At 36.2% G+C, this 12,200-nt stretch overlaps 1 protein-coding gene across 1 annotated transcript in view; it reads right to left on the bottom strand.

Annotated features, from left to right (window-relative positions):
* The window catches only part of LOC126236075 (sodium-independent sulfate anion transporter-like), a 69,233-nt gene that overhangs the window by 30,432 nt on the left and 26,601 nt on the right, over positions 1-12,200 (bottom strand). The window contains exons 4-6 of the mRNA XM_049945135.1: positions 3,039-3,259; positions 1,657-1,834; positions 1,382-1,558 (exon numbers count right to left, since the gene is read on the bottom strand). Coding sequence (XP_049801092.1) covers positions 1,382-1,558; positions 1,657-1,834; positions 3,039-3,259 — 576 coding nt within the window. The remainder of the gene's footprint in view (positions 1-1,381; positions 1,559-1,656; positions 1,835-3,038; positions 3,260-12,200) is intronic.

Below are 12,200 nucleotides of genomic sequence, written 5' to 3'. Positions count from 1 at the left end.
GTCATTTGAGAGACACCAACCATGTAACAAACAGCATACAAAAACTTGTTTGTCAATATTATAGTGTTGAGTATCTGGGATGTCTTTTTCTCTATGTTTTGACATACTGGAAGTGGATTTTTTTCTTTTTTACATTTTTCCATAATTCAGGTGATGAGAGGTATTGCCATATTCTGGACAAATATATATAGCACACAAATGACTGTTTCATCTTAGAGACAATATTATGAAAAGGATAGATTGCTACACATCATATAGAGGAAACACTGGGTAGCAGACAGGCACAACAAAAAGATCATTATATGTTTAAGTTCTTGGCCAAAGGCCTTCTTCTAAACTACAAAACAGAAACACATTCATGGAAGCACAACTCAGGCGCACTTAAGCATTGCCTCTGGCCACCAAGGCCAAACTGCAATTGCAGTCCAGCCTCAGTAGCCAGAGACAGTGGTCATGTGTGTGCGTGTTTTGTTTGTGTGAATGTGGTGAATGTGAGTGTATTTTCTACTTTAGAAAGGTGGCTTTTGGCCAAAAGCTTAAATGCATAACAGTCTTTTTGCTGTACATGTCTTGGACTCTACATCTCCTCTGTATAATGAGTAGCAATCTATCCTTTTCATTACACTGTTGTTATTGCATCCTGAATGTTCCATAGTTTAATTTTTATTTTATCCTTAAGATGTTACATGATTTTCAGGTTGAGGTTTGGGACTTGAAATGTGTCACCCAACAAGATGGCCTAATTTTCTTCAACCCATCAAGCAGATGGTTCTTGCATTGTGGCAAGTAACATTATTCCATTGATACAGAAAATTGGTATTGAAAAATAGTAGTGGTCCATACCCAAACCAAGAAGAAGAATTTCAGACAGTCAAACACCATTCACCAAATTTCAGTGTTACCACAACATATTGCAGTAAATGCCTTCCACAATATATTTTACAATCATGAACAAGGCATTAGACTCATGTATGTTAATACAAACTTGCTGTGTGAAATTGGACACTTTTGGCTGCAGATCCTGCTGACATTGAGAATAGGCTAAGTGGGTTGACTAGAGACCTCTAACCATGATATGCATTACCTATTGGTGGTGTTTCTTTGTTGTCTGTCTCTTCACTCTAACATTCCATGTCTTTTCTGAGAAAGAATACTACTTAATACTACAATAGTTCTGTCTCTTCCAACCTCTTCCTTCTTTTGTTAGATGAAGCAACCTAATATTCTGCATGTTAGTGATATTATTGCTTCTGTTCATGTATATCTGTTGTCACAACTTAAGCAAAAGTTGTTTCTGTCATAATGTAACTCAAAGGCCTTTCAGTACGGCTGAAGAAAAGGGTAAAATAAAATAATATTGTGCAACAAAACCTGAACTTACAGAATGCCTTGCAGACAGCAATATTTTCCAGTAGTGCTACAAGAGGTACAACAAAAATTCCAGACCCAAGGTTTGAACACATCTCAACAAATGAATATGTGACTGTGGAATTTGCTGTCTCTAAAGTCACAGTAAATGGTGGTAACTGAAAAAGTGGAAGTCCAGGAGGTATGGGACCTAAATAAAAAGGAAATTCACATATTAGTCAAAGTCACAAACAGTTATTATTAGTGCTCTAGAATTGAAAATTACCATTTCTGAATTTAAAAACAAACCTATTAGGTTAAGAGGTGAGTCTCCTGAGAGTGATAGCTGATGTCCTATGATGCCACATATAACCATGAGGATAGCATTACGAGACGTCCCAATAAGCCAGATAGCTTTATTTAGAATCCTGTGGGTGGTTGTCTTGTTTTCATCTTCTTTTGGTCCTATTTTAAAATTCGCCAGTACCTGTAACAATCAAATTTGTCCATAAGTGATGATTAATGTAAAGCACTAAAAATAAGAATCTAAGAGTTCAATTTGTTAATACACATCCTGCCATTTGCTTTGTTCAGGAGCACAGTAAAAAGGTCATTGCAATGGCAAGGGCAGTGTACCATGGGTGGTGTACCATGTAGCATTCCAGCCAGTAGTGTCATTCTGCCGCATCTGTCTGCAACTTGTACTTCAGGATAGTTGAAGATCATTTAGCAGTGATTTTGTCATTAATTTAGAGTAAATGTGGCAAATATAATGTGAAGAACTGACAGCAATAGTTTTCCTAGCAGCAAACTCTGCTGCATTGATGTTAGATGGGGAGAAAGATGTTTTCTTAAGATACTGAATTACATATGCAACTATACGATACTATTGTTAATCAGATTACATTTCTTTTTTATGTACAAAATGAAAGTATTGTCACATTCTGCTATTTGAGAAACCCATTTTTAAAGAATACTATCTCCCAAACATGTTCCAACATGTTCGTGCCATCATCAGTAGGTTAATATTTATTTTTTTATAGTGCTTGCATGAATACTGATTACATAACATTATACAAATGACATTCAGAAGTTTTGCACAAAAAATGTCATTCTCCTAAAAAAAAAAAAAAGTTTGAGACAACTTTGCAAAGCTTTTTGAATACCCTTTGTATATAGAATGAAGTGACAGTCTGTCATGGTTTTGGCTGTGATACCAAATTATCTAGCAAAACAAGAAATAAATATGCTTCTCACTTATTTTTATATACAAATTATATGAAAATTTCCTGCACACTATATGGAAAATTCAGCATTTTTCCAGTGGTGTTATGGAGATGACAAGACAAATTTGGGCTGTTGTAAAAGTGTTTGTATTTACTAAGCAAAATGGTTTTTTGCCTTGTTTCAGAAAACTTAATTATTTTTTTACCATAGAAGTGGCAGGTTATAAGCTCATTTTCCAGTACATAACTGACTCAGGAAAATGACCTACAACCCATAACCAAGGTCTTACAAAAGTAATAAGGTTTTGTGAAACAAGACAAAAAATTGATTTGCTTGACTGACACAAAATGCAACATTTCACAGAGAAGTAACATTGAATCAATTAAAATAATAAATGTCCGGGCTTTGCTAATAGTGGAATCACACTACAGTTCCTATTATTTGATCACAAGGTAACAACTCACCCTCATCAATAGCAGCACCACAATGCAAACAGTACCCAAAACACTGTCATAGAGTTTTGTGTTATGCATGTTGTGGAAAAGACTTCTCCATACTTCAATGAAAGTACTGCCTTCTGCTGTGATTCCCAACAGATCCTTCATCTGTGATGTTACAATCATGAGAGCAGCTGCTGATGTGAAACCTGATGACACTGGTCCAGATATGAAGTCAATAACGAAACCTACAAAAACAAAATGAAACAATATTTTAATCCTCTGCTAATCCATGATCCAGAATTCTATTTTTATATTGGACATGGGTGAATATTATATTATTTATATTATATTTTTATTGCACATTATCTGTGTAAACCTTGCATCTCAGCTGCCTGTGAGTGGATAAAATGTAATTCTGTGTAGCATTGTTCAAAGGGTTCAGCCACCTAATTCTGAAAAGCTTTCTTTATTCACACTTACTGGACTCTTTCATTTGCAAGTGTAGATGTATCATGAGTCCAAACTCTTTCCAGCTGGCAGGAATCATTTTGTTGTTGAAGTCTACTTAGTCAACTTGGTCTATGATAGGGTACAGGCATAGAGGAGTGTGTTAGTGGTAGCACTGCCTCCATGTTTCCTAAACTTGCATGAATTCCGTGACTGTGTGCCAATTTTAGATTCCCAACTGTGCGGTCTCGATGAAACAACTGCAAGGACATTTTTCTGTCTGACTTTAAGTCCCAATAATGAAATTTTATCTGAGATATTTGTTTTATGTTTTAATATAATTTCTATTACTAGATGAATGAGGTGTAACATACAGAGTAATTTTTGGTAGCTCATGTGTTTCTTGCATGTTTCACATACATATTTACAGACATATACATACATGAGAATAAATCTAAATCATGAAGTTTCATTACTTCAGAAAACTGAAGCTAAAATAAAATGAAAATATTTGAATGAAAACTAAAAAAGTAGTCTACATCACATAAAATGGATGGATGTTACACAAATTCTTTGTAGTCATGAAGTGAAGTAGTTCTGAGAAAATTGTTCCTGTTTTGGAATGACCACTAGTGAAGATATAATAGACAGGCAAACACAAATTGGATCTCTTCTGAAAAAAATCCCCAAAAAATGGTTCAAATGGCTCTGAGCACTATTGGACTTAACATCCATGGTCATCAGTCCCCTAGAACTTAGAACTACTTAAACCTAACTAACCTAAGGACAGCACACAACACCCAGTCATCACAAAAAAAAAAATCACAAATTATAGGGGTGTAAAAATTTTTGTCTGCCTTGGCAATACAACCCATTTACAAAATGTAATGTCTTTCACAGGTTAAATCTGTCACAGTTCAGTTAAAAATGTACAACCTTTAAATCATTCCCTGACAATGGTTGATTCATAAGTTCCTTCTATGAGACATCACTAAACACAGGATATTTAAAATTTTACTTATAGCTCTTGTGTGTGTCAGTTTGGAAGGCACTTGCTACCTCAAATAAGCCCACAATTTTCTCACATTTACATTGTGATGCTCTTTGTAAGAGATGCACTTTTATCTTTGCTGCCAAGGAAGCTTTCCTCTAGGACTGGTGACTGTTATGGTGTCTCATCTGAAGAAGAGGGGACATCATTGGTACATGCACTCGACAAAAACTATACACTGAATGTTACATGCTTCTAGGGATCCATTTAAATTTCAGTTTATCTTTTAGACATCCCTCATTTGTACAGAGACAAACAATCAGATGTGATCTTGATAAATTTTCAGTCTCTCACCCTTAAATAACATTTACATGACTCACACTTAAATAACACTCAAATGATAAGTTTTCAGTTTCTCAACCTTAAATAACAGTCACAACATATATTATTAGTTGGTTTTATTAAATTGAAAAATAACTGAAGGCAACTGAGCACAGAATAACAATGGTAGCAAAGCTTTTTTATCTATGAAGATATTTTATGTAAATCACAGATATAAGCATTGAAATTTCACTCTCAACATCCCTTCATCTGTTCAATGATTTTATATTTAACATTAACAAAAATTAAGCCAAACCCAACAAGCTTCTCAAAGAAATGAATCTAGGTGCTGGTAAGCCTTTGGTAAAGATATCTGCAATCTGGTCCTCCAAATGCACGTGCTCAACAGTGATTAATTTGTGGTGGTGAAGCTGACACACGAAGCAATATTTAACATTGACGTGCCTCAACTGGTGATGTTCCCATTTCTTCAGTAAGCATATACAGGACTGATTATCCTTGAATACACAAACTGGTAGCTGGAGTACAATTTGAATGCTGTTCAGCAAGTATTTCAGTCAGAGCAACTCAGCAGCAGCTGTTCCCAGAGCTACATACTCTGCCTCTGCAGAAGCCCAACAGACAGTATTTCCAAACAGTTGTAACAGACAATCAGATTCACTTCTCCATAATTTAGTTGCATATAGATGGTTCCTTTGATTTATCTCAAAAGACTTTTCAGGCATTCCCAGTGTTCTTCCAATGGATTGTTTTGGTACCAGCTGAAGAAGTTGACCTTAGCACATGTTTCAGGCCTTGTTGTTGTCATTGCACACATCTAGCATCCAATCAGCTCTCTTCATGGTTTGAAGATCCTTTTTACTTCCTTGATTTCCAGTTTGACTTCCATAGGAGTCTTGACCAGGCTAAAATCTTGCATGCTGAATTGTTGTAGCAAACTCTTCAAATACGGCATTTAGCTCAGATAGATTTCTGTTTTGTTCCTTGAAATCTCAATTCCCAATTATGATTGTGGTTTTCCTAATTCCTTTATTTTAAACTTCTTCTCTAACTTAAATTTCACTCTGTCAAATTTCTTTGTATTATTTTGTGCCATCAGAATGTCATCAACAGAGAGCAAATAACAACTATCTGTAAAATCATATAGTAAAGACATTTATGTGCTTCTGACTGAGTGAATCTTAAAGAGATAAGAATCGTATGAATAGAGTGATTCAATGCTAGTTGTGCTTGCTTTGAGCCGCATAAAGCCTTCTGTAACCTCAAAAGCAAATCAGTTGTGTCTTTTAGTTATCCAGGAATAGCTCTTCAAGAATAATCATGTATATTTCCTCCTTGAGTAATCCACGAAGAAAAGCATTGGCAACACCAAACTGTTCCAGAACCAGTTCTTGTTGGATTGCAATAACTAGCATTATTCTAACAGTTGAAAGGCAAGCCACTGGTGAATATGTTTCCTTGTAACCAAATCCTTTTTTCTGTGAACATCCTTCAGCCACAAATGTAGCTCAGTGTCGTATGATATTTCCATCCTTGTCCTTCAATTTGAATATCTATTTACTGCCAGTGGTCTTCCTTCCAGGGATAATTTAACAAAAATCCAAGTCTTATTTTCCTTTATAGAGTCAGTTTCATCCACTATAGCTTTATATCAGTATTCTTTATCTTCATGAGTTGCAATTTCCTTGTAGCTTTTAGTACATCATCGACAAATGATTCAGCATTCAGTGAAGAACAGCACAGTTATCTAAATATTTGGGGGGGTTCTTCTTCCTGATAGAACATTGAAAAGCTTCATTTTAAGTTTCCTGTTCATCATTGGCCACTTCTGGTATGGGAATTCTTTCACGACCTCCATCACTTGATTTAACATAATCTTCGATGAGTTCACACCTCCATTATCATCTTTGTGTTCCTTCTCTGATGATTTCTGAACAGATTCTGGAATACAGTCCTTATTTGGTATATGTTCAAAGTCAAATGTTCCTTTGTAGAAAACAAGGTTCCTTCCTGTCACTGTTTTTCCTTCCTCTGGACACCAAAGTCTGTAGCCATTAGGATAGTAGTCAGTTAAGTAGCACTTCAAAGATTTGCTGTCAAACTTCGCTGTTCTCAATTCCAAGTAGATAAACAATACATCCAAACACTCTCTGCTTACTCAAGTTAGGTTTCTCATTGTACTACAAAGCTGTAGTAACCTTTCCTTCCAAAGCCAAAGTAGGATTCCTGTTTTGTAGCTACACAGTATTACAAACAGCTTTCATTCAGAATGCCTTACTTAATTTGCATTGATGTATCAAACAGGGAGCTTTTCCAATAAGGGTTCTGTTCATTCATTCTGAGACACCATTTTGCTGAGGAATATATCTGATTGTAAACTCAAACTGTAGTCCATGTTCTTCAAAAAATTGCTTCAACTCATTTGACATGTACAAGGTGCGTTCCATAAGTAATGCGACCATATTCATAAAAAATCATTTACTGAATATATTCATACAAATAATCAAAAATTTTCAAAATAGCACCCACTTGCATTGGTACACTTCTGAAGGCGGTGTTTCCATGCCTGGAAGGCATCCTGGAATGCCTTTTCCGGAATGTCCTTTAGAACTGATGTAACACGCACCTGGATGCTTCGAATCGTGCCCCAGGGCTTTCCTTTCATGACTCCTTTTAACCGAGGAAACAAAAAAAAAAAAAAAAAAAGGCAGTGGGAGCAGGGTCAGGACCATAGTAAGCTTGGAAACCTATTGCATCTTGATCCTGGCCAGAAAGTCTTTGACAATGAAGGCACTGTGACTCATCGCGTTGTCATGATGAACATTCCACATGTCCTTGATGTTGCTTCGGCAGTGCGAGACCCACCTTTTCAGTCTTTTGAGCACTTCCAAATAGAAAGCTGAGTTCACTCTAGGTACAAATTCATGGTGGACAATACATCTGACATCAAAGAAGACAATGAGCATGGTTTTGATCCTAGACTTGCTCATGCTTGCCTTCTTCGGATGGGGCGATGCTGGGGTGTGCCACTCTGAACTCTGCCTTTTTGTCTCAGAGTCATACTAAAAAATCCAAGACTCATCACCAGTGATAACTGAGTTTAAAAAATGAAGATCATTTTCACACATTTCCAACACTTCTCGGCACCGAAACACTCGCATGTGCTTGTGTTAGTCAGTCAACACTTTTAGGACGAGTTTGGCACACACCTTTCTCATGTTCAAATATTTGATCACAATGTAGAAAACGGTTGTTTTTGACATGTTTAGAGTTCATGCTATCAATTGAAGGCTCAGCCATCTGTCAGAGTTGAAACAATCAAGAACATGCATCAAATTTTCGTCGACTCACGCGGTTGATTGCTGTCCACTGCGAGGTTTATCGGTGATCTCCTCTCGGCCCTCCATGAATGACTTGTGTCATCAGAAATCTTTTACTTTGGATAAGCAATCATTCCCAAAGGCATGCTGAAGTAATGGAAGCGTTTCGGTTGCAGACTTCCCAAGTTTAATGCAAAACTTGATAGCATACTGTTGCTCTACAGAATGATCCATTGTGCTGTGTTACATAAACTCAAAATGGGGTTGATGGAAATGCATGTCCTGAATCTCCTGCAGCTTGCAGCTGAATGAGACAAAGAGCTTTTTGAAGCTAACACCCCCCTCCACTTAGCCCAGTGAGTTACAACATGCTGTGGTGTACCGTTGCATCAGAAAAAAATTGGTCACGTTACTTATGGAACACCCTCTGTATTCTCGTTCATTGTCACACCACCATCAGGTGATCTTCAAGTTGAAATGAGCTGTAGCCATGGTGTGAAACATCTTTAGATAGCGAGTTACCCCTGACTATGATTCCAGTGTGTAGGCCACCATGAAATATGTAAATTCATTGACAAACATGAGCGCATACTCCTTACAGTCAAACGATTCTGGTGAGAATGGCACACACAGGTCACTATGAATGAATTCAAGAGATCTGGTGACACATTTCCTAGTGTGATTGCAAGGCAGCTGTGATTGTTTTCCTTTGACACAATCTGAGCATTCTTCAATGGGGATTGTTGAAGCGTCCAGTTCCATACCATCAACTTATGACTGAAGGTGTTTAGTGCTTCCATAACTCAAATGGCCTAACCTGTGGTGCCACAGTTCCACACTAGTTTCAGTGGAAGTGGCTGACAAGGCTTAATGTTGCAAAAAATTTAAAAAAATGTAGCTGAGATTCATTCCTATTTGCAATAATTTCTCTTCCTTTTTAATTAAACCTTGAGCTTTTTAAAATGTGACACTAAAACCATTCATTTCCAATTCTCTAACTGACAGTAGATTACAATTAAGATCAAGCAATGATAAAACATCTTTGACCATTATCTGAATTCCGTTCTTTTACAACGCTAGTGCCTAATTTCTCCTTTTATTGTAGCCTCAAGAAAAAAGTCTTTAACTTTAATTGGTTGTTCCAGGTTCTTTAAATTAGTGAGAGGTATCTTTCTGTTGGTCAAGTGTTCCATTGTTCCATAGGGTAGGAACCGATTTATGCTGTTCGGTGACTGATCTTCACTTGATGTTTTAAAACAAAAACTGTCTCCCTCTTTGACATTAGCCACAACCATTGAATTGCTGGTTCCTCAGTTCTTGATTGATAACTTAACACTGCAATTAGCCCTTCAGATTTTCCACAACAATGACAAGTAAAGTTGGATGGGTTCCCCGAAGTTCCTTGCTGATTTCGAGTTTTACTGTGTCTGATGAACCTTTTTTCTGATACCGTTGAGTCTAAAATGCTGCAGGAGGCAGAGTATCTTCATTTTTGTTTTTCCTGATGGCTCCCTTCCCCTTCAATTCTTCATCCAGTAGCCTCTTTTTCATAAAGCTCAACAGAAAGTCTTTTACTGACAGTATTTCGTTGCAGTAACCTCTATGTTGTATTCTGCAGGCTTCATTAAAAGGAGGTGGCATGCAAAGTTGGTTTCTTTGAGAGTCAAATGTAATTCTCGAATCAGTACATCAAACTTAACTAGCAAATCACTTGTTGCATTAAATTTCATTGTTAACAACTGTCTTCTCAACAGAAGTTGACTAGCAATTCCTTTTCTCTCAAACATATTCTACAGATATCCTAATAAATCAAAAGAGATTATCTTATCTTTTGCATATTCCATGTGACTGTTGGTGAAGCATTGAATAAGATGAGAATTACATTTCTAATCTTGTTTACCCAATTCAGCCAGTTGTGTTTCCTTTGTGACACACTGTGTGTCAGTCTCTCCATCCACAAAGTCCACCTTTTTTAGATAATTCACTTGCACGAACAGTAAAATTTCAAGTTCTTTGAGAAGCGTTCCCATCCTGAATATTCAATTATTTAAATTTGTTCCATCAAATAAAGAAATATGTCATTTTCCCACTTCGGTTGCCATCTTGAAAAAAAATTATATGAGCATACACTCGTGGCCATGTATTTTGTTATAAATTCCATTTTAAACCAAACCCAGGCCCATAACCTGATAAATTTTCAGTTTCTTGGCCTTACATAAAACTCTAAAAATGTATTATTAGTTGGTTTTATTAAATTGAAAAATAACTGTAGACAACTGAGCACAGAATAATGACAATGACAAAGCTTTTTTATGTACGAAGATATTTTATGAAAATCACAATATATAAATATTGAAATTGCATTCTTAACAGTTCTAATGTCACATACTGCCACATCCTTCCTATATTTTTAGCAGAACATGAAACAAGAAACATGGCAGGAACACCTGTCACAAATTTTGATTCAAATCTAATGAAAGATTGCACTTTTGGATGGTTTAAAATGAAGTTTGCAGCATTGCTGCCTGTCCATTTTTAGTTATCTACTAAAAGACTACAAGGAGAAATTTGATGAAATCCCTGTCATTGTTCCAGTACAGTTTGTCACAGAAGAACATGTATAATGCAACACTTTTAAGATGAAGGTCATTGACTAACATAACACAGATTGTGAATAATTTTAACTTGAGAAACATTGTTAAGTAGTCAAATTTTGATATCATTAATGATTTGGAAGCTCTTTAGACTTTATCTTTCTTTGTGGGTGTTACAATTTAGGAAAGAATGGGGAAGGACACAATTGAAATGCTTATGAACTGAGCTTTTTTTCAAGTAAGTTTTTCCTTGGTGTGTCATGTACAGATGAAGAGCAGTTGCTTTATTGCAAATGGTATTAACCGTTACAAAGAATGTGTTTGGTGTTTTTCCCGAAGATGTGCAGCATTTCCTTCCAAACTGCAAGGTGTTAAATGGGGTAGTGGAAATTGTCTTTCTACACTTTGTTCATCAGTATGAAAGATATAGCATGCACACCTGTAAAATGTAAAGAAATTATCAGATTAATAACAAAGAACTCAAGCTTTGATAACTGCAAATTTTTAGCTTTGTAATGTTGGTCACTACTACAGAACATGAAGCTGCAAACAGTACCATGCCAGCAAATGTCCTGAGCCATAACAGATGCAGTTTCATAAGGAATACTAGTCCACAATGTACAGCAAAATAATTGGGGCTTATCAGTGATGTAATCCACCAGCTACAGCTTGTGTATGATACATAATTACTCAAGTTGTTTGAAGCATGATTGGTCTTGCAGTTCTTCTGTCATCCTCTCTCTCGGATTTATTATACATCTCATGTTTGAATTATTTCACCAGTAAAAGTTCACTACACATGTCTCATTGTGCTTGCCACAGCACAAGTTACTGTACTTTAATATAAATGGGGGATATATCATTAGGAGGAATCATACAAATGTTGTTTGCTTTTATCTATGCCATTCAGTGGGAAAAGTTACGTAATGGGCCATCACCCCTTCATATTTTTCATAGTTTATTTACAATACATGTACATAATATGCAACAAAATACCTGTTCAAGACTCATCTATTATATAACATATGTTTTCTAAATTTATGTTCCAGTTTTGGTTTCTATGTTGAAATATGCATAAACTTTAGGAAAGTGCATTTAAATACGGGGCAAATGTAAACGTTAGGCTATGTTACAACTCAGTCTGTTACTACATTCTTTATTTGGCATTCACATTCATTGGTTTTGCCTACTCCCAACCAAATTTTCACCTTTCAGCATAACCTAGACCTCTGGTGACACTACAAATCAGTCTGTCATTGTGGCCAATTTCAGGGAGAAAGAGGGAGTCCAGTATCACCTTTTACTGTGCATAGCTACAATATTAAAAAATGGGCACTGTAACTTTTAAGATGTATTCTAGTAAAGAATGTAATTGCTACTTTTCAGTCCAATCTTGTGTCAGTGTGCACTAATTTTGCTGTGTCACCCAGTGAGCTCTTGTGGAGCATCAGGAATAATCACACTCAAAAGAATTAGAGAATTCTGCATCTTC

Source organism: Schistocerca nitens, chromosome 2 (assembly GCF_023898315.1).
Source record: "Schistocerca nitens isolate TAMUIC-IGC-003100 chromosome 2, iqSchNite1.1, whole genome shotgun sequence".
NCBI classification, from domain to species: Eukaryota; Metazoa; Arthropoda; class Insecta; order Orthoptera; family Acrididae; genus Schistocerca; species Schistocerca nitens.
This window is presented reverse-complemented; position numbering and strand designations above follow the sequence as displayed.